Genomic DNA, 24,119 nt, shown 5'->3' on the forward strand with positions numbered 1-24,119 from the left:
CCAGTAATCCTGGGGGAGCCAAGTTTCAAACCCAGGCAGTGGGACTCTTGTAGTCCATGCCCTTAGTCACTGTGTTTTGTCTGCCTTTCATGAAATCACACTTGCTTTTTAGTCTCTAATGTGAACTCTGAAAAAAATGTGAACTCTGAAATCTTTTGAGATGTCCGTTCTTCCCCTAACCCACTCTCCGTGGTCAGAATTTCACCTTTCAGCCACTGTATACACTTAGAACTTTATTTTTGTCTTTATGTTTTGCAGGTTTAGTTGCCCTCACTAAAGTTTGAGTCTAGTAGTGGAAAACTTTTTTTTAAACCATTTTTCCCATTTTCTGCTTCATTAATTTTTTTTAGTAAAAATCAATTTTTAGATTCACAGCAAAATTAACAGGACAAAGATTCCCCATATAACCTCTGCCAGTACACATGCATAGCCTCCCCCATTGTCAATATCCCCTACCAGAGTGGTACATTTGTTACTACTCATGTCCTACACTGACACATCATTATCATCCAGAGACCATAATTTATATTAGGGTTCACTCTTGGTGTTATACATTGGGTTTGGACAAATGTACAATGACATGTATCTACCATTATAATACCAAACAGAGTAGTTTCACTGCCCTAAAAATCCTTTGTCCTCTGCCCACTCATCCCTTTCATCCCCAATCCCCTGGCAATTACTGATTTTTTTATTGTCTCCGTAATTTTTCCCTTTCCATAATGTCATACAGTTGGAATCATACAGTATGTAGATTGGCTTCTTTCACTTAGTAATATGCATTGGAGTTCCTTCTATGCTTTTTGATGGCTTGATAGCTCATTTCTTTTTTGTACTGAAAAACCTGACAAACACTTAGGAAGTTTGCAGTGTGGAGGCATAGGCTCACTAAGAGACTGAGACCCAATCAGAGGACTATAAAATACTCCCCCTCTCCTGATACCTTACCATTACCTCACTAAAAGCTTATTTACAGCAGTTCCTTTGATCTGGTAAGTCATGTCTGTCTATCAAGAAAAAATTACCAGGCATACAAAAGGCAAAATATACAATCTGAAGAGACAGAACGAGCATCAACCAGACATAGTAGGGATGTTGGAATTATTGGATCAGAAATTTAAAACAACTATGATTAATATGCTAAGTGTTCTAATAGATAAAGTAGATAGCATGCAAGAACAGTTGGGTAATGTAAGTAGAGAGATGGAAATCCTAAGACAGAACCAAAAGAAATGCTAGAGATCAAAAACACTGACAGAAATGAATGACTTGATGAGCTCATTAATAGACTGGACACAGCTGAAGAAAGAATCTCTGAGTTTGAGGATGTATCACAGAAACCCCAAAAACTGAAGAGCAAAGAGAACAGAGACTGAGAAAAAGAAAAAAAAACATACGAAACTCTGACAAAAGAAATTAGCGAAGAACTAAATAACTTAGTAGTAGAATTTTCTTTTATCTAAAATCAAATATTGCAAAAATAAACAATCTACTATAGTCACCTTTTTTCTCTCCCATTTCATTAGGCTGCTTCACTAAAGGATAAGTGGGGTTTGGGTTACAAACCAAGTTATAGCCGATCAAAAACCATTTCTGCTTCTGGAAGACCACCTCTTAAACGAATGGAAAGGGCAAGGTAATATTTATTTTAGCCAATGAAACAAGTAATAAAATTGCTGACTCTTTTACCAAGGTCCACTACTTTTTTTATTATGTTCTAATTATAAAATTAAGATAATAAAAATGGACCTTATTAGTAAAATAGCAATAATAGTGGATATTATCAAACTTAGAAATTTATTTGAGGAATTTCTTTATCACATTTGTACCACAATGCAGTGCGTTCTTTTTAGTAATGAAGTACATTGTTATTTAGACAAGTTTTATGTGTAAATGTACAGACTATCCAAAGAAATGAAAATATGTATACTGGTAGCTACTGCTCTAAATTTGTCTATTTAGAAAAGGTATGATTGCACACACATTTAGCATATGGAAATTTAACGTATTGTTGAAGTAAAATACTGTCTTATTAGTAAATTAGCACTACAAAGTAAGACATATAAATTTTTTTATATGGCTTAGTTTTAGAAAAATCTTGAGTTAATGAAGACATTTAAGTCTTTTTTATGGGATGCTAAAGGTTAAGAAATGGAATGCACAAAGTTCAATCCTTTGTTAAGGTAAATTATTTATAAATAGAATGTTAATGTCATTAATCAGACTTTTATAAAGTCCAGGAATACTTTTTAAATGACAATATTAATGTTTTATAACTTTATATTTTACTTACAGTTCTCGAGTAGGAGAAACTGAAGAGCTCCCAGAAATCCGTGTGGATGCAGCATCTCCTGGACCCAGAGTAACTTTTAATATCCAGGATACAGTAAGATATCATTTGTTTAGAGATATGCATTACTAAATAGTTTTTACAAATTACAAAATTATGATATTATACTGTTTCTTGCCTACAGTGAAATAGTAGATTGTCATGGTTAAACTGTATGTTACCAACTACTGGGGCCCTGCCTCATGTGATCATCTGAGAGCCATGTGGCAGGTGTTGTGTTTTACATGCACAATAAAGACTCTGTAACTGCTTTCTCTTAGGTAGAAAGGTTTTTATTGAATAATTTTTCTTTCAAGTGGGGATCCACACAAAATATAAATGTAGAATATTTATACTTATTCATGTCTTTTAGTTCAATATATAGATAGATAGTAGCAGAAACCAGAATCAAAGTTGTATTCTAATTTCATAGCATGTTAAAATTTATATTAAAATGTTTGTTTAATTTTTTGTATGTTTGTTTACTTTTAAACCACTGCTTGTTTTTTAATTTTTCATGAGTTTTTTTTTATTTTCTTATTATTTTAATTAAGTTGAAAAATACAGTATGGGGAAGTACACCACAATCCAGCTGTCCTGGGGAAGGGTATTTTCAGGTACTTGTTAAGAACAACATAAATTTTGCTTTAAAACTAATTAACCACCCTGAAAATCTGCTTTCAAAATGTCTTCCTCTCATTTCAAACTAAACTCAAAGCAGCTCAGAAATATTTTACATAAAAGTTTAAGATTATTTGAATTCTTTGTGATCATGTATATTTCATAAGGTCTTGCATGCATATACTTTTGTTTTATGCTTCTATACAGTTTAATATTATTTTAATCTTCAAAATTAAGTCTAAATCAGCTTATCAAATCAGTTCAACCAAATCATAAACCAAAAATTGCAATTTATTAGCTATTTGCTAATCCCTAAGCGAATCAGGTTTTCCTTACATTCAGCTACAAAATGAATCTTTTCAAAAACAAAGATTAGTTAATTATTTCAAACTGGAATCAAACTTAATTCAGAACAAATTAATCACTGAATGTTATTTCTTTTGAGTCACTAGTATAAAAGAGCATTTATAAAACTATTCATTTTAAAAATTATTCTCATGTTCAAAACTGGAAAATGTGCTACACAATCACTTATCATTTTTGTAAGCCAAATATTTTCTTTGAATATAAACCGTAAAAAGTTACAATTAATTTTAAGCATATTATATACCAGATATATAAATCTTAGTCTAGAATTTTTCTGTCAAGTTATACTTAAAAACTGGCACTTATTCTAGATACATTTTGTTCTCCTTTCCTCACTCGAAGCGTGAGTCTCCATACATACCCTATAGTTCTACTGAATTCAGTCAAAACTGGATTTTATTTTAGAACTATTTGATTGTAGTATAGTGAGCTTGACAAACATGTCCTTTTTTCTTAAAAAATCTTGGAAAGAAGTCATTTACATGAGTGGATTTTGCTAATTAGGTGATTCTTAAAGGAATTAATATTTAAAATGATTCAAGTCCTATTTTTAAATAGCATATCCTGCTTGTAAAAAAATGACATTAAAAATCATAAATTAGATAATAGATATGAGTTTATTAGATATTTCTAATCATAAATTAGAAAATAGGTAATTAAGGCATGGTTAAATATAAAATAAATATAAAACAAAGAGATAGTAATCTATATAAACTGTTACCACAGTTTTAAAAATTGGAAAATGTTCTAACAAATAAAATCTGATTTACTTGTTTACTTAATAGCATGTATACTACATAAAATAACACTTGGATTCTGCAAATGTTTGAAATTTTGATTGTAGGATTTCACTATGTATCTAATAGTAGCATCCAGGAGTTTTTAGTAATAAATTGCACATAAATTACCTTGCACATTATACTTTACAAAGCCTTATTCTCAAGCAATACTCAAACAACTCTATGAAGCTAGGAATTAAAATCAAGTTATAGAAAGTTTTGAGGGTTTTTTTGTTTTGTTTTGGGTTTGTTTTTTTTTTTTTTACCTACTTAAATACAGTGGCCTCCTGGTGAAATTGTCAGTTAATGACATGGTGTTTAATACAAACTATAGTAGCCCTTTGGTGTCTCTGGCGGATTGGTTCCAGGATGCCCATAGATGCCAATATCCACAAATGCTCAAGTCCATTATATAAAATAGCATAGTATTTACATATAACCAATGTACATCCTCCCATGTATGTTCAGTCATCCGTAGATTACTTATAATGCCTAATACAATGTAAATGCTACCAAATAGTTGTTATACTACATTTTTATTTGTATTTTTTATTCTTGTATTGTTATTTTTTATTGTTTTTTCCCCAAATATTTTTGATCTGTAGTCGATTGAATCCGTGGATAGATATAGAGAGCTGATTGTATTTACCTTAAAATACAACATTCTTAAGTGATTGATTGATGGTTACTTGTTTTATTACTCAACTATTAATATTTATACATAATTCTTCAATCCATGAGGGGCTCATTTTAAAAAGATATATCCGCAAAAACATCTACTGGCATGATGACATATTACTAATAATGTATTTTGTACTGATTATGCATGCATTTCCATCACTAATTGCTCTTGCCATTCTGATTTACAGTTGATCACGTTTCTTTTGTTTCCACATTTAACTTCTGCTTGAAAGAATTACAATGTGCACTAATTAATATGATAATGTATGTTTATATAAACTAAAATTTCACTTTGATTTCTAGTATGTCAGTGGTGTGACTTTCTGTGGTTTGACCTTCTGCTTCCTTCCTTGGTGTACCATTTTGCATGTTCATAAATCTGACCTTTCTTTCACTTCAGAGTGCCGAAATTCAACTCTGAGAAAATTTTTGAATGTTTAAACTTACATAGTTTTTCTGTTTCTTTTTTTAATTGAGAAGGAACTTGAAATACAAATCTGATTCATATTTTTTCTTTTTACAAATCAGTTTCCAGAGGAGACAGAACTGGACCTTTTGTCAGTAACCGTTGAAGGTCCATCCCATTACTCATATAGCGAAGGATCATGTTCCGTGTTCAGTTCTCCCAAAACTCCAGGAGGCTTTTCACCAGGCATTCCTTTCCAACCTGAAGAGGGCCGACGGGATGACAGTTTGTCTTCTTCAAGTGAAGATTCTGAGAAGGATGAAAAGGATGAAGACCATGAGAGGGAAAGGTTTTATATTTACAGGAAACCCTCGTGAGTACCCTTTTTAAGATCTTTAGGTAATATTTCAGATTTTAGAAATGAGCTTAAAGTGTTATATATAAGACAATTTTTACAAAAAAAAAAATCTCTTAATGTGCCTAGTTCAAGAGAGACTAAAAGACATATCCCTAGTTTATTAATGTAATTTGGTTCTATCTGGCATTATTTTTTTAATTTAAATGGATTTCATCAAATCACTAACTTTATTTATCTAAGATAATCCTTGTCAAGAAAATGGAAATAAAAATGTGGTTACGAGTTAAAATAAAGGAGAGGGCTATATTCTTCCTGACATTAAAAAGTATAGAAAAGTAGTAAAGGGAAGTGGTTAGCAAAGAATGGAAGATTTCAACAAATTCTTGGAAGAAAGAAATAAGATGAGAAGATGTTAATGAAATAAAGGACATATATTAATATAAAACCTTGCTCTGAATGTGCTCTCAAGAGGAGCTATAAAGATCTCTATAAAGATCTACTTAAACCACCTTCAAGTGAGGTTGTGACAATAATATTAAGAGTTTCTGGTAATGGTAATAATGAGAAATTGGTTGAGCACAAAAATAATAACTGAAAGTTGGTCTATAAGAAACGGCCCCCATCTTCAATCTTCTCCATTCTGAGCTGTAGGGATTCTTTCCTCCTTTGCCTAGACTAATGCCACTAACTCCTGAATCCCTTATGTCATCATATTTTGGTTTATTCTCTTATTTTTCTAGACGGAATCGTCAAATAACTTATAAGGAAAGGTGTTATATATGCAGATCTACTTTCTTCATTTTTTCATGTCTAAAATAACTTTTCTGTTTCATACTTGATTGATTATTGGGTTTGGTGCAGAATTCTAGCCTAGTATTTATGTCTTCTCCTAAGTAAAAAAAATTCCTCCATTATCTTCACCATCAATATTTAGCATATGCTGGTATCCTTTTTGTTCTGTAAATGTGACTTGGTTTTGTTTGTTTGTTTGATGTTTTAATGTCTGTTTTTTCTCTGGCAATTTTTAGGGTCTTTTTATTATCTTTACATTTAATTTCACAGTGGTCCAGGTTTGAGCCTTTTCTTAACAATTTTTCTAGGTATTTTGGTATTTCTTAAAACATAAATCTTGAATTCAGTTTTAGGAAAATTATTTTATAGTTGCTTGGATAAATACGTCCCTTTAAGTTTTCTCTTTTGGTAGTAATCCTAAAAGTCAGACATTTGTACTCCTGGACAGATGTTCTGTATCTCTATACTTTTCTATCATACTGTACATTGCCTTTTTAAAAAATATTTTTAGTCAGGTTTATTGAGATATAATTCACATTAGTGTAACCATATTTTCCAGGTATATAATTTGATAAGTTTTTGAAAAAAATTATTTTGGTAAGAACACTTAGCATGAGATCTACCCTCTGAACAGATTTTTAAGTGTACAATACAGTATCATTATCTGTAGGCACAATGTTGTATAGCAGATCTCTAGAACTTATTCATCTTGCATAAGATGGATAGTCAGGTATGAAACTTCTATGAGTTTGACTATTTTAGCTACTTCATGCAGAATTTGTCTGTGACTGGCTTATTTCACTTAGCATAATGTCCTCAAGTTCATCCGTATTGTCATATATTGCATTATTTCCTTCTTTTTTTAAGGCTGAATACTATAAACTGTAAAACTGTTTGATGAAAATATAGAGAAAAAGCTTCAAGACATTGTTCTTCACAATCATTTCATGAATGTTACACCAAAAGCTATTTGGCTATTGCGAAAACTGCTGTAATTAACACGAGAGTGCTAATGTCTCTTTGAGATCCTGATTTCAGTTCTTTTGGATAAATAACCAGCAGTGGGATTGCCAGATCATATGGTAGTTCTATTTGTAATTTTCTGAGCAATCTCCATACTGTTTTCCCTAGCACCATTTTGTATTCCTACCATTAGTGTACAAGGGTTCTATTTTCTCCACATCATGCCAACACATGTTGTCTTTTGTCGTTATTTAAATGATAGTCATCCTAACACGGATGAGATATTATCTCATTGTGATTTTGATTTGCATTTCCCTGACTGATTCTTTGGAGAAATGTTTATTTAAGTTCTTAGCCCATTTTTAATTGGGTTATTAGGAGCTTTTGCTGCTAAGTTGTTAGAGTTTTTAATATATTTTGGAAATTAACCTCTTATCAGATATATAGTTTACAAATATCTTCTTCCATTCTGTGGGTTGCCTTTTCACTGTTTCCTTTGCTCTGCAGAAGCTTTTTTAGTTTGTCGTCCCACTTGTCTATTTTTGCTTTTGGTGTAATATCCATGAAATCATTGTGAAGAACAATGTCATGAAGCTTTTTCCCTATATTTTCTTCAAACAGTTTTATAGTTTCACGTCTTATGTTTAAGTCTTTAATCCATTTTGAGTTGATTGTTTTGTAAGGTATAACCTAAGGGTCCAATTTCATTCTTTTGCATGTGGATATCCAGTTTTCTCAACACCGTTTTGTAAAAAGCATATGACAGTAGTTTTCTTTCCCTGTTCTTCTGTCTTCTAATACAATCTGGAAAGTAGCATTTAACTTATAGAATTTGAGAAAATGAAATCTTCTCTAACATATAGAATGTACTTCATACACTGATATCAAACTCCTTAAGAGCCATGATTATACCTGTGTCCTTGTCATCTAGCACATTGCCTGGCATATAATAGTTACTCAGAACACAGATGTTGAATAAAATGTGACTCAAAACTTAGGAAAAACTTCAATTAGTATGAGCCAGTTGAATAATTTATGTGAATTTATAAAATAGTAAAATTATTCACAAACTATTGTTCACATAACACGCCGGAAAATAATTTGTTAAAAAGACTTCCCAGTTCACTGCAACATAATGATCGATCGTTCTTTTTCTAGACATACCTCTCGTAAAAAAGCAACAGGTTTTGCTGCTGTTCATCAGCTATTGACAGAACGCTGGCCAACAACACCAGTCAACCGAAGTGTTAGTGGCACAGCTACAGAGAGAAATATTGACTTTGAACTTGATATACGGGTTGAAATTGATAGTGGAAAATGCGTACTCCACCCAACCACCCTTCTACAAGAACATGATGATATAAGTTTGAGAAGGTATGAAATTGGTTGAAAAAGAGTGCATGTAACTTTGTCTTTTAGAAATACCATTCTTATATCACTGAATTATAAAAAACTTCCTCCCGTCCCAAAAATGCAAATTTAAAGAATAGATTTAATCATGGTCATAATGGTCAAGTCATTATTTCCATAGCATACAATTTCCTTAAACAAGTGCATAGTATTTTCTGGCAACTAGAAATAGATGTCTGATTTAGAGTCTGGCAAATTTGTTAATTAAAATAGTTATATCTTTGGAAGTTTTCTTTCGGCAAGCATGAATTTATCAATCTCTGACCTGATATTGTACACATTTTTGTTTTAAATGACAATACAATGCTTAGAGGTATCGTGGTGATTGAAAGTTTTGATGAGTTCGCAAATAAGAAAGGTTGAGAGACAGTTGCACAGAGAGGCCTCAGTAGACTAAACATTGAGAATATAATTGCAGCTTTACAATTTGTTTCCATCGTTTACTAAATCATGATATAAACAGGCTTAACAATAAGTTATTTTTTCTTTGAATTTTTGTTTTGTTTTTCTTTCCTCATCTAAAAATGAACTATAAAAATTAATAATAGTTAAAATTGAGTGGATGGGTGGAGATATAGATAAAAGAAGAATAGCAGAATACTGACAATTGTTGAAGCTGGGTAATAGGTTCGTGGGGATCACTGATAATACTATTCTGTTTATTTTTTATATGTTTGAAATTTCCCATAATAAAAGATTTTTTAACTGGTCTGTTTGTCTAATGAAGCTTTTACAAAATGAGAGAGAAAATAAAAAGGCAATCGAAACAGTTAAAATCTCTTACAAATATAGTAGCAATGATTTAAAAAAAGAATAACTGTTTTGTTTGAACCATAATAATCCATAATAAATGGCTAATATTTAGGTGGTTTTTTATACCTACATAAAGGGCAAGTTCATTGGGTTCAGCCTAATATGTTCAAGTGAAATAGTCACGAACTTAGGAAAGAAAAAAGATAACTGCCCTATGTAGTTACGGAAAATGGAGCATTTACATCACTCCTGCAAGGCATATACCAGTCTAGCCAGAGATGCTGGTGAGCTTTACTTTTTCACTTTTTTAAATGAAAGATTACATTCTATTTACTGTATAAATAAAACTTTGCTTTTAAGCAAAAGAAGAGACAAATGTTATCTTAAATAAGATAAATTTTATCTTTTTTAAAAAAAGATAAAACATTTTTCTATTCATAGGAGTTATGATCGGAGTTCCAGGAGCTTGGACCAAGATTCTCCTTCAAAAAAGAAGAAGTTCCAAACAAATTATGCTTCTACCACCCATTTAATGACTGGCAAGAAAGTGCCATCATCTCTACAGACAAAGCCTAGTGACTTAGAAACAACAGTATTTTATATTCCTGGAGTTGATGTAAAGGTAAAAGCCTAGTTGCCTAGGATAAGAGATTAGATTATTAGTAACAATGTTTATTTTCTATCACATATGTTTATCTTTTGCTCATTATATTAAAATGAGACTTTGTGACTTTTTTGTCTAATATAGCCATATTCTGGACGTAAGAATATCTAAATTGCAGGTTGCCACTTTATTTATATAGCTTTTTCCATGAACATTTGGCATAAAGAAGTTAGTTTTCTTTTTTATGGATTGATGTTCATAATATACTTGCTAACATATTTGCTAAACCTTGCCTAATGCAACTTCATTAAAGAACTATTTTTTAAATTCTAGAATTATAGAATCATAGAGTACTGAGCTGGAAAGAACTTTAAAGATTATCTGAAATGACCTTTTTAATTTAAAAAATGAAAAGAAAACAAAGAATCTTGCCAGGATCACAAAGCTAACTTGTAAAAATCAGAACTGAGTCAGTCATCTGACCCCTGGACCGGCGATCTTTCTACCACATTTTTCTACAGTTCTTGGTTTTCTTCATCTGCATAATTTTAATTTTGAAAGTTTATTTGTTTCACAACAGTTGCATTACAATTCCAAGACGCTAAAGACAGAATCACCTAATGCCTCCAGGGGATCTTCCTTGCCAAGAACACTCTCCAAAGAGTCCAAGCTGTATGGTATGAAAGATAGTGCAACATCTCCTCCTTCTCCTCCTTTACCTTGCACTGTCCAGAGCAAGACTAACACCTTACTTCCTCCCCAGCCCCCACCTATTCCCTCAGGTATTTAAGGAGAATATGCTCTATTTTTTGTCATATTTTATTAATATTTAGTCATCACCTACTTGCTCTATTGAGACTTTCAGATTCACATGTTTAAGAAAAAAGGACATAGACTTGTAAATAATGACTATATAAAATTCATATATAGATGTGTGGGGCCACCTACTTTTGGACATTTTTCAAATTGATATTACTTTTAGAGTATCTGTTATAAAATAAACTTAATATACCAAATAGTTTGCTTTATTAAACTTGAAGTCTAGGTATATTTAGAAAAGGGTAGTTTATTATAGTTCAAATTTGGGAGCTTATTATCAGATAGAAATATCAAACTTACACATTTAAGACAGAGTACATTGGGCTTAACCACATTTATTAACTATCTATTGTTGCATAACATATTACCCAAAATTTAATGGCTTGTAATGTCAAACACAGTTTCTGTTGACCAGAAACTCAGGAGCAGTTTGGCTCAGTGGCTCTAACTCATGGTCTTTTATGAGATTGGGTTGTCTAGGGTTGCAGTCATCTGAATATTTGACTAGAGCCAGATGGCTTCCATCATGTGCCACATGACTGGCTAACTGGTGCCTCAGTTCCTCCCCACGTGGGCCTCTCCACTGGGCTGCTTGAGTGTTCTCATGACCAGGCAGTTGACTTCCCTCGAAAGGAGTGACCCAAAAGAGAACATGGCTGAAGCAGCAATATCTTTTATGGCTTAGCCTCAAAAGCCACATACTGTCACATACCACCACTTCCACAGTATCTTATTGATCATGCAGGTCAGTGTGGGAGGGAACTATACAAGAGCATGAATACCAGGATCCAAGGATCATTGGAAGCCACCTTGGAATCTGGGTACCACAGCACATAAATGATACCTTACATACATGGTAGAATTTCCAAAAAAGGGAATATCAGACTAGATAAGAATTATTTGAAAAAGTTTCATTTGGGAGACAGAATTTGATATGTAAACCTTTTAAAATAGTAACCGTGATGGTAATGCCTGATATTTTTATGTCACTTTTTAATTGACAAGGCACATCTGTGTCCATTAAGTGCATGGCAGATTTTGTTACCTATTTTATAAATGAGGAAAGTTAAGGCTCGTAGAAGTTGAATGTCTTTCTTAGATTTACACAACTAATAAATGTTAGAGTTAGAAACCTAAGCCAAAGTTAGCTAAGTCTTTGTTAGATATTCTATTCATTTTACTGAAGCAGAAATATTTAGTTCGGTAGAAGTAAAGAAAGATGGCATCCCATGTAGGGAAGCATTGTAAATATGTACAAACTAACGATAGTATGGAATGCCTGAAAACAATCATGTTTTTTTCCTCACTTGCCATTAAGTAATTGTTAAAGTTCTCTGTATCTTCTTAAATGGAAAAAAGGACTAATGCTGATGAGAGATTTAGCAAAGTATAAAGTTGAAAAAGTTGAACCAAAATTTGTGACCTGGAGCAAATAGGTATAACCATCCTATACATCATTAATCATCTTTGTATTCTAACATTAATGTATCATTTCTATCAACCTGCTGTTTTTTGCTTTCTTGTATGGTCTTAAGTATTAGGTGCTTTAGCTGATTAAATTGTCATATAATTCTAATTTCTCACAAAATTATATTATGGTTAATCGGAACTTTTTATTAAATTCCATTAAATATACCTCACATTTATAAATGTTCTAGCCAAAGGAAAAGGAAGCGGAGGAGTAAAAACAGCCAAGTTATATGCCTGGGTAGCACTTCAGTCATTGCCAGAAGAAATGGTTATTAGTCCCTGCCTGTTAGACTTTCTGGAAAAGGCTCTGGAAACTATCCCAATTACACCAATTGAAAGGAATTATACAGGTAAGCATCCCCCTTATATATTTACTTCACCATCACATATATTTTGGGATCTTATTACTTACAAGGTTTTCTTAATGCTATTGTACATTATTATATAACATATTCAATTATAAATTTAAAAGAATTTATGGAACTGAAAAAGAACTTGAGATCATCTAATCCTCATTCACAAATGAAGAAACTAAGTCCTAGTGAGGTTATATAATTTTCCCATGGCCATAGCTAGTTAAAGACAAAATTATCATCCTTAGGTCCTACATTAAGGATGTGCATCTTAGACTGAAATGATCTTTAGGGCAAGAGCATAATCACTGTTTTCTTTGTACAGTGTTTGGTATAGCAGCAGGCAAATTTGAATTTGGGGAAATAAACAAGAGATTTGAATAGGGGAAGAATTGTAGCATGATAGACTACAGAAATAAATGTTTCTGGGTGTTCATACCTCTCATCTCACTGGTATAAGAGATGAGAATCTTTTAATAAATAGTTTGTCCATGAACTAATAATACAACTTAAAACTAAACATTTTAACAGCTGTCAGCTCACAAGATGAAGATATGGGACATTTTGAAATACCAGATCCATTGGAAGAATCAACAACATCACTAGTGTCATCTTCAACATCTGCTTACTCTTCCTTCCCTGTAGATGTTGTGGTTTATGTACGAGTTCAGGTGATATACCTCGTTTATTCCTTTTTGGTTTAAAGAAAAATGTTTTTCTTAAGTTTATTTGAACATTTCAGTGTTATTTCCCTTTAAAATTTTCTTAATCTTGGGTTTATGGACCTTTATTTAGTATGTCTATGATGGGTTGGAGGTTGCCTGAAATACATGTAAAATTTTATGTATATACAGATGCTCCTCAACTTATGTGGCGTTACATTCTGAAAATATGGTAAGTCGAAAAATCTATATCAGTTATCAGAATGTTGTGCTGGGGGGTGTAGTAGACCTTTTTTAATACTATTTAAGGATTCGGACAGTTATAATTTGATTAACAAAGCAGATGAAAGGAAAGGGAAAAAATAGGAAGGCTTGAGTGTTTATCACAAACAAGGACACACAAAGGCAGTATACTATAGTAATTATTATAACTAAAACTAGAAAATACTTTTGAAATTTTGATATGAAAAGTTGATATAATTGGGATGATGATTGTAGTAGATCATGACTCAGTAAGAAAGTAAGTAGAAAATGCGTTTAATATACCTAACCCAAGCCTAGCCTACCTTAAATGTGTTCTGAACACATTAGCCTACAGTTGGGCAAAATCTTTTAACACAAGGACTACTTTATATAAAAGTGTTGAATATCTCACGTAATTTATTGAATACTGTACTGAAAGTGAAAACAGAATGGTTTTATGGGTACTTGAAGTATAGTTTCTATTGAATGAGTATCGATTTTGCACCTTTGTGAAGTATTAATAGAAAACACAAGTCAATGTTTCCTATCCGTGATCATCTATGAGGTCTGTCCAGAAAGTATCCAGCCATTGTTAATATAACAAGAACTGTTTCAACGACATTGATGTAACCTGGCAGCCAAGGAGAGTGGACTGTAACGCACATGTGTGAGCAATGACTTCACTATACTTGTCAGTGGGGCGCTAGACACTGTTGTGTGAGCGTGTGTATCGTGTAGCCATCGTGTTCAAAATGACTGAGCGAGTAGAGCAATGAATCTGCATCAAATTTTGAGTTAAGCTTGAACATGCCTTCACAGAAACTATTCAGATGATTCAGAAGGCTTTCGGGGAAGATGCAACAGGTGCAGCACAAATAAAAGTGTGGCACAAACGCTTCAAAGGTGGTCAAGAATCTGTTGGAAGCCATCCACGTTCTGGAAGGCCTGCAACAAGCAGAACTCCTGAGAACGTTGAAGTGTATAGGCTACAGTCAACAAAGATCAGCAACTGACAGTGTGAGAACTAGAAGCTGATCTGAGGATTCCAAAAACTACAGTGTCCAAGATTTTGATGCAGGATCTTGGCATAAAACATATCGTGGCAAAATGCATTCCATGGCTTCTGCTATCAGAGTAGATGGAACATCGTGCTGCATTTGCTAATGACTTGCTTCAGACCGCTAACAATGAACCAGATTTCCTCAAGAAGGTCATAACCAGAGATGAATTGTGGGTATACAGCTATGATCCGGAAACGAAGGCCCAGTCATTCCAGCAGAAGTCACCTGGTTCTCCACGTGCAAAGAAGGCACAGCAAGATCAATACCATGTTAACTGTGGTTTTTGACTGGGAAGGTGTTGTCCATCATGAGTTCGCTCCTCCAGGCCAAACAGTTAATGAGGAGCACTACCTCAGTGATCTCCATTGGTCGAGAGATGCAATGCGACGGAAACAGCCGCAGCTACGGGCAGCTGGGCATTGGCAGCTCCATCATGACAGCGCGTCCGCCGTGCATCACGTCTGGTGCAGAGGTTTTTGGCAAAACATCAAATTACCTGGATGACTCAACCCCACTACAGCCCAGATTTGGCACCCTGCGACTTCTGGCTTTTCCCAAAACTAAAATCACCTTTGAAAGGAAGAGATTTCAGACCATCCAGGAGATTCAGGAAAATATGATGAGGCAGCTGATGGCAATTCCAACAAAGGATTTTGCAGAGTGTTTTGAACAGTGGAAGAGATGCCGGGAGAGCTCTGTGAGGTCCCAAGGTGCCTACTTTGAAGGGGACTGAGGTGGCGGCGTCCTATGCACAGTGTTTCTTGTATCTTCTTAAATAAATGTCTCTATTTTTCATAGCACATGGCTGGATACTTTCCGAACAAACTTCGTATATTCACTTTTCTACTGAAAAGTTTTCATGGATTTTTGGGTTTTTAAAATTTAGATATCATGCTTTTGTGGCAAAAATAAAAATGTATAAGTTAAAGTCCCTTTTTAAGCATCTCATGCCATTTTTAATATGGCATCTTCATTTCTTGCCATTAGGATTCTTTCTGGGCAAATATAAAGTGTAATTGAAATATAAAGTCACAGTAGTACCTTTGTTAAAATTTTTGCAAAGAGTTATGTAGTTTTTATTTAATATTTTATTCTAAAATGCAGTCCTATCAGTAGGCCTTTGAGACTATCTATTAATATGTGATTAAATCTGTTTATTAAGGAGTATTTAAAAATTACTTATATCCAAACTTCAGGATTTAGTTTACCCTCAATTAAAATCTTATAATCAGTCTTAAGAATAAAGGAAACACTATGGTCAACTGTTCCAACTATTTGCTGTAATAGCAATTTGGCCAGAAGAGCTAAAGTTTGATATTCTGGAGTTTCATATTAGCTTTTTTGAAGGTCTGATGAAAATCTATAATGGAGGAGGACTTGAGGGTTTATAAAACCTTTGTTATTAATACAATAATGTTTTTAAACTTTAATATAAGTGAGATTACTTCCCTTAAAAGACTTGATTATGAACAAGCTTAATGTAAGCATAAATATTTTTAAGGTTCTGAATTATCTAAATGTCTAAATAGTCGTTAGTCAGTATACTTGGAGGATTGGCCCCAGAACCACTCCCCTCCCACATATACCTAAATCCATGCATACTAAAGTCCCACGGTCCATATACAAAAAGTCTCTTCCTGGGATACTGTATTTTTAATCCACCTTTGGTTGGAAAAGTCTGTGTGTAAGTGGACCAGAACAAACGCGTGTTGTTCAAGGGTCAACTGGATTTATTGCTCAGAAACAGTTCCTCAGACACTTACCTTTTTCAAAATGATACCATTTCGATAATACATTTTGATTTATATATCATGCTTCTATTTGAAAACACTAAGACATTAAACACAAAATAAAGCTTTAAGTGTCAAATGAAGGCTGGGTTCAGTGGCTCACGCCTGTAATCCTAGCACTTTGGGAGGCCAACGCAGGAGGATCACTTGAGGCCAGGAGTTCGAGACCTGCCTGAGCAAGAGCGAGACCCTGTCTCTATAAAAATAGAAAAATTAGACAGGCCTGGTGGCGCATGCCTGTAGTCCCAGCTACTCAGCAGGCTGAGGCAGGAGGATCTCTAGTGCCCAGGAGTTTCAGGTTGTACTGAGCTATGATAACACCAGTGCACTTTAGCCTGGGCAACAGAGTGAGACCCTATCTCCAAAAAAAAAGGTATCAAATGGTAAAACATGAAAAATTTAGTATATTAAACCAAGATGAATTTTAAATGTAATTTTTGGAATCTAATATGAAAATTTTTAACCATCCTGTTCCTAGAAACCTTTATTTTTGGCTGTTATTTTTAGCCCTCACAGATCAAGTTTAGCTGTTTACCAGTATCAAGAGTAGAATGCATGCTAAAGCTGCCATCCCTGGACTTGGTGTTTTCTTCCAACCGAGGAGAACTGGAGACTTTAGGGAGTACATATCCTGCAGAGACTTTGTCTCCTGGAGGCAATGCTGCTCAGAGTGGAACAAAGACCTCTGCTAGCAAAACTGGAATACCAGGTTTGAAACATCCTTTTATTTGTCTGGTATAAACCCAAATACTATTTTTAAATAGATATTTTGATAGTAATTAATTGATATTTTTAAATAAATTTAGAAAAGGAATATTTAAGAATTATTTATAAGAAAAAATCTATAGTAGACCGAAGTTTTGAGTATATTTCATGTGTTACTTGAACTTGAGTACCCTTTAGTTTGTATTTTTAACTGAATGGCAGTTAGACAGCATGTTGGTGTTGGCTTGAATGTACACACTCCAAGCATTATGATGTAACGGTTGTATAATAATTCACATATTCAAGTACTTTTGAATGTTTTATTTTAAGTTATATTTTACATGTAAGTGCAATTAGTGTTACAAATGGAAAATAAGGGACATAGTGCTGTTTCCCGAGGATTTCTTATCAGACTGAAATAAAATTGTGTCAAGTAGCATGTATATATTTTTAAATGGCAATTTAAAACAAAGAGATTGATTTCTTAGCAATAAAGTTATTGCTGCTGTGGTCACCCATCATCCAACACTTAGCTCCACAATATCGTTGCTGGAGTCGTGTTGTCAACAAAATATTGGAATAGTAGTATTGGTTTTTGAAAACACATTTTCTAATTATAAAAGTAGCTCACTGTTCATTATAGAAAATGCAGAAAACGGAAGAGTACTAAAGATGAAATAAAAATAAGAAATAATACCCCTTTATCATAGATAACCAGTGTCATCAGTTCTTACTCTCTAGCATTTTTGTAGTGGTACGATCTTTTTCCCAGGCAAAATTGTAACTTTTTAAAATTTAAAATATCATAGATATTTTCCCAAATTATGAAATACTCATCTCTAAAATAACTTTAATGGCTGTATGATAGTTCATCATTTTGATCATATACTTGAGATTCCCTGGGTTTTTTGTTTTGTTTTTTATTTTTTAAGTAATATTAAAATGAACATCTTTGTATGTAAATATTTATAAACAAAAACATAGTCCTAGGACAAATTCTTAAAAGTGGAAATTTTTAGGTTAAAGAATATGACCATTTTTAAAGTGGTTGATACTTTTACTCTCTGGTAAGACTGTAAGATTTCTATACTCTCACCACAATGTGTATGGATAGCATATCATTGTATTCTTCCCAAAGCAGCTTTAAATTTATTTTTAATCATTGTCAATGTGATGGATTAAGATGGGATTCTTATTATTTTAATTTGTATTATATTACTTTATTGGCTATTTTTGGGGGAGGAGGGATAAATATATGCCCATGCTCATTTCTCTTTTGGAATGTTCATTTTTTTCTTAATGATAAAAGTCACATAACTTATTAGCACTTAAATTATTATAGCAGTACATATGCACTATGCTAGGAGTAGATAGTGAAAGCAATATAAAATGAGAAACTGTGTTTTATACCCACATTTTGTGATTCTTTAGAAAATAGTAAAAATGAACAGCACCCCTCATTTTCTCATCAGAAAACTTTCAAGGAATGATGATGAAAATAAATATGTAGGTTGTAACAATATCCATTCTTTCAAAGGACCTTTACTGAATGTCTGTGTGGTCTGGGTCAGTGCTTGGGGTTAGGTATAGTGTAGTGAACTGAACTAATAGACATGGTACTGGCTAATGTGGAACCTAAAACAGATTTGGAGAAACAAATAATAATAGCCAAACAAACAAGCTTATTTTAAATGGAAATGTGAAGCCGGTGAGTATAAGTTAGTTAAGCAGAGAGTTGGGAGAATGAACACTCCTGATAGAGAATACAAAACCCATGAAACGGGAAAAAGTTTGGTAATTTTGTAAAACAAAAAGGAAAAAAAAGCTATTATAAGTGGAGACTGGCACTGGAAAGGGTTAGAGAGAGAGGAAAGAGCCAGATCATGTGGGGAAGCCATTGACAGATAGGTTAAGCAGGGAAGTGGATGGTCATGATTCAGATTTACACTTTGAGACCAACAGTCCAGCTGCACTGTGGCAGTTGATTAGAGTGGAAAGAAGCAAGGAGATCAGTGGGCCATTTCGGTAGTCCAGGCAGAGTTGATAACTTAAACTAGAATGGCAGCAGTGAGATGGAGGGAAAAGGATGGACTTTATTTTATGTGAGATGTAGAAATGACATGGTGATAAATTACATGACAGTCAGGAGTAGGAAGAATGACAAGTAACTCCCAGGCCTCTGGTTGAGCTATTTGCATGGAAGTGTTCACTTGCTGGAGATGGGGAACAGTGGAAGAAAAGCAGATTCAAGGAAAAAGATAGGAGTTCAATTTTGGACATGATAAACTTTAAATGCCTCTGACTTATTCTAGTAGGAAGTTAAGTAGACAGTTGTAATATATAATTCCAAAGGAGGTCTAGAGATAATTTTGGAATCGACAGCAAAATTCTATAATGCTCTCTTCAGATGGTCTCATTTTTTTATGCTTAAAGTGTATTTGGAATTTGTTTGTCCATCGCTGGTAAATGTTACCAGTAAGGACACTTGGCTCTGAGAGAAAAAGATCTTTTACTTTCTGCATTTGCTTACCTTGCTCTGTTTCCACTGCTACTTACTGAAATGTGGAATCCAGGTATATGTATGGTTTCTTCAGTTTGTTCTCCTTCCCCTTTGCTTAAAACCCCCCCTCTTTTGGGCCTCTTCCACTGCCTTCTTCCAGTGGAACAAAGGAGAATAGAAATAGGAAACCATGCAGTAAGCCAAATATATGTATAAATGATTGTTTTAAAGATGAACAGAGTAGTCAACCCTACTTTATAACATAAATTAATTAGAAAATACATCTAAGTCCTCAATTCAACTTTAAGGATTTAAATCTATTGATCTGTTAATATTTGAGTGTTTCTGTTTTATTCTGAAATTGTAGTTGGTTCTTGAGAACATGTTGTGACTGCTTTTTTTTTTTCTCTTGCTGCTTATAAATATTCTGAATTTCTTGTGTTCACTACAGGTTCGTCAGGATTAGGCAGCCCTCTTGGCAGAAGTCGACACAGTAGTAGTCAGTCAGATCTGACCAGTTCCAGCAGTAGTTCATCTGGCTTGAGCTTCACTGCATGCATGTCTGACTTTTCCCTTTATGTATTTCATCCATATGGAGCAGGAAAACAAAAAACCGCTGTTTCTGGCCTTACATCTGGATCAGGAGGATTAGGTATACTTTGCATGTTTGTGTCTTTTTCAAGTCTGTAGCATCTTTTAAAGTTTCTTCAAACTTTTCAAGCATCTTTTCAAGCTTTCTTTTCATGAATCATAATACTTTTAATAAGGGATATAAACTAAGATCAGAACCTTTTTATATTTTTCCCTTTTGATAATATCTATCTTGTCCCTACATAAGTAGAAATATGCAATAAGTAATTCAGATATATTAATTATTCAAGAATTTAAAAATTCAGAATATTTTCTAAATGATAGAAACAGCACAGTAATCTCTTTGGATATCAGAAGTTACTTATGTTACTGATATGTTTAAACAACTTAACCAAATCATCACCTATTTGTATAAGAAATTATATCCTAAAAAGTAAAATTTTAAAGTGTGTGGGTTATGTTTATTAATTTAAATGAGACTATTATTCAAGTCAGATATTTAGTGAAATTAAATTTTTTGGCATGTTAAAGTGCAGATGAACCACTAAAAATGCACAAGATCTTTTTTTTTTTTTTTTTTTTGAGACAGAGTCTCACTCTGTTGCTTGGGCTAGAGTGCCGTGGCTTCAGCCTAGCTCACAGCAACCTCAGACTCCTAGGCTCAAGTGATCCTACTGCCTCAGCCTCCCAAGTAGCTGGGACGACAGGCATGCGCCACCATGCCCAGCTAATTTTTTCTATATATTTTTAGTTGTCTGATTAATTTCTTTCTATTTTTAGTAGAGACGGGGTCTCATTCTTGCTCAGGCTGGTCTCGAACTCCTGACCTTGAGCGATCCACCCGCCTCGGCCTCCCAGAGTGCTAGGATTACAGACGTGCGCCACCACGCCTGGCCCACAAGATCTTGTTATTAGTGAATATCTTTTGACTTGTATTTAGACAAATAATGATGGCACATACTCCATGTCAGTGTGAGTTTTTGTTGTTGGAAAAGGGTTGTAAAAACCACCAATTATATTTATGGGCTTGAACCTCTTCAACTAGGAATGCTAATGCTCATTAGATCATTCTGCTTAAGTTTTTACCTAAAATGATTTTAATTGATGGCATATTACACTGGATTGTAAAATTAGCTGTGTGTATGTATATATATATAGATGTGGGGCGTTTTTGTTTGCTTTCTTTTTAAGGGAATGTGGATGAGGAACCCACTTCAGTCACTGGTCGAAAAGATTCACTCAGCATAAACCTTGAATTTGTAAAAGTAAGCCTGTCTCGGATAAGACGTTCAGGAGGTGCCTCATTTTTTGAAAGTCCATCTGTAAGCAAGACTGCAAGCAAAATGGACACTACATTAATAAATATATCTGGTATTCAATTTTGTAGTTTTTAAATTAAAATATTGTTTTCCAGAATTAATTAATGGCTTCTGTTTTAACAATGTTTAAGTATTAAGTACACTTAATCTTAAGCTTTCAGTTATAAAATTAATTTAAAAGAGAGAAATAACAGTCCAGCCTACTGTACTATCTCAGTCCAGTCCAATGTTAGAAATATGATTTCTAGATAAATGGATAGACATATCACCCAAGGGCCAAAATATGCCTAATTAAATCACTAAAAGTTGCTTTTCTTCACTTCTCCTCTACCATGAATGGGTAAAATTTCTGACTTTTTAGTTTTGTTTTTGTGATTATAAATGCTTAATAGTACTAAATAGGGATAAGTGAAATTAAAAAGTTTTTACTTGGTGTCAGAAGATCTTGAGTTGTATGCATATGTATTGCTAGCTTTATAACTAGCTATTTAACTATGGGCAAATTACTTATTTTCTTTGCATTGTGGTTTGAGTATTTAAAGTTAAATGTATATGGAACATTTTGAAGAATTCAGAGTACTAAATGAGTGAAAACTTTTATAATAAATAAATATGGTATGTTCATTTAACCCAATATTTATTCAGCAAACAAATATTTAGCCTATGTTTCTCAGTGACCTTTTGTCAGAAATTGCTAGGTGACTGGGGTGAGTAGGCATGAATAAGGCAAGGTCTTATGTGTAGACAAATAAATGAGTGCAGGATTATAAATGAAATGCTATAATATAATGGAGGTTTATATAAAGAGGAGGAAACAATAAATTACGTTTTATATGGGATATCAGAGAAGGCTTCACAAAGGAAATAATATTTGGGCCAGATCTTGCAAATTGAATAGGAATATTTTTGGAGGTAGCAATGCGGCATTCAGTGGCACAGAAGCATCAAAATATGCTTTTGGGTCATACTTTGTTTTGCTGTGGCTGAAGCATGGGGTATAACTGAACATTTAATTGGTTGTACAAAGTAGGTGGCACCAGGAGACAGGAATGGTTAGAGATAAAGCTGATAAAATAGATCAGGACCAGATTGTGGAGGGACTCAATATGCCAGGCTAAAGAGTCAGGTACTGATCCTGTGGGCAGTAAGAAGCCATTAGAGGTTTTTAAGAAATGGGGTGAAGCTTCAGATTAGTGTTTTAGAAAGAGAGTCAATGGCAGCATGAAAGGTGGGAGAGCAAAGTTGCTTGAGGAGGCCGCTGAAATAGACCAAGCAATAGTGGGTGAAGGCCTGAATTGTAACAGTGAAAAAGGAGAAAAAGGAGTGGTTTCAAGAGAGAGATAAGAAAATCCACAAGGTCGAAGACAAGTTGTAAAAGGGGTAGTAGAAGAGACAAGAATGCCTCAGACTTTTAACTTAGATGACTGAAGAACCAGTGAAGCCATTAACTTAGAAAACAAAGAAGGAAGTGTCTCTAGGACATTTAGATGAAGGGTCTGGTAGGCAGTTGGCTGATGTGCTGTGTAGGTATGGTCTCAGGCAAAAACAGAAACTTTAGCTTTGGGAATCACTGAGATGTAAATCCTACAGGAGCTGTGATAGAGGTATGGAAGAGCACATAAAGGAGGAGTAGAAGAATGCTCAGAGCACAACCCTGGCCATCAGGATGCTTTTTGTCTTTTTAAAAGTCACTGCTCTTTGTCTAAAAGGAAAACAGTAGTCCCTGACACATAGATATTTGGTTTGCAGCTCCTTTTGAAAAATCTTGTATCCCAGCTCATCCTGATGATTCATTTCCCATATTTCAGAAGAGCCCTGTGTTAAAATTCAGAGCTGACTCTACGACTGATCTTTAGAACTCTCTGAGAGTTTCAGGATACAGTGATAATAGAATTCCAACTTGCCATCACCTCCAAAAAAGGAAATGAACCTAATGTTAGAATATGCTATTTCTGTAATTTGTGGAAGTACATATAATCACTTGCTTATCATAATATGTAACTTATTTCGGTATTTCATGAATTATAACATAAATGTAGTTCAGCTGTATAATGTCCTGTCTTATACCTACCGTGTGAAAACATTAAGGGTTTTGGAAATTTATTCTAACAAATTTTATTTGTGTATCAGCTGTTTGTGATATAGGGTCTGCCTCCTTTAAATATGATATGCGTCGACTCAGTGAAATTCTGGCATTTCCAAGAGCATGGTATAGGAGAAGTATTGCAAGACGTCTGTTCCTCGGAGACCAAACTATAAATTTGCCAAGTAAGCTTATTATGTAATTATAATCAGATTGCTTTAAATTTTGGTTCCAATAGTAGCAAAATCCATGATTGGTAACACAAACTTGGTCTTATTCAGTAAGTTGTACCATGCGATTCATTCACTTATTGAAGAAATATCTATTGATTGGGCCCCTCTAATATGCCAAGAATTGGGGAGACATTAATACTGGGAACGTATCGCAAAACCAAACAGACCAAAGTCTTACCCTCTTAGAGATTACATTCTAGCTGACATTTTATTCTATAATGATTACTC

General features: G+C 33.8%; 1 protein-coding gene across 1 annotated transcript in view; it reads left to right on the plus strand.

Moving 5' to 3' along the window:
* LOC105815265 (uncharacterized protein KIAA1109-like) overlaps window positions 1-24,119 on the plus strand; it is a 155,863-nt gene that overhangs the window by 117,131 nt on the left and 14,613 nt on the right. Inside the window, 12 exon segments of the mRNA XM_012650412.1 lie at window positions 1,527-1,636; window positions 2,296-2,386; window positions 5,305-5,555; window positions 8,454-8,669; window positions 9,900-10,080; window positions 10,643-10,844; window positions 12,540-12,701; window positions 13,236-13,375; window positions 16,968-17,169; window positions 20,117-20,317; window positions 21,448-21,627; window positions 23,706-23,843. Coding sequence (XP_012505866.1) covers window positions 1,527-1,636; window positions 2,296-2,386; window positions 5,305-5,555; window positions 8,454-8,669; window positions 9,900-10,080; window positions 10,643-10,844; window positions 12,540-12,701; window positions 13,236-13,375; window positions 16,968-17,169; window positions 20,117-20,317; window positions 21,448-21,627; window positions 23,706-23,843 — 2,074 coding nt within the window.

This window comes from Propithecus coquereli, unplaced genomic scaffold (genome assembly GCF_000956105.1).
Source record: "Propithecus coquereli isolate 6110/MARCELLA unplaced genomic scaffold, Pcoq_1.0 Scaffold323, whole genome shotgun sequence".
Taxonomy (NCBI): Eukaryota; Metazoa; Chordata; class Mammalia; order Primates; family Indriidae; genus Propithecus; species Propithecus coquereli.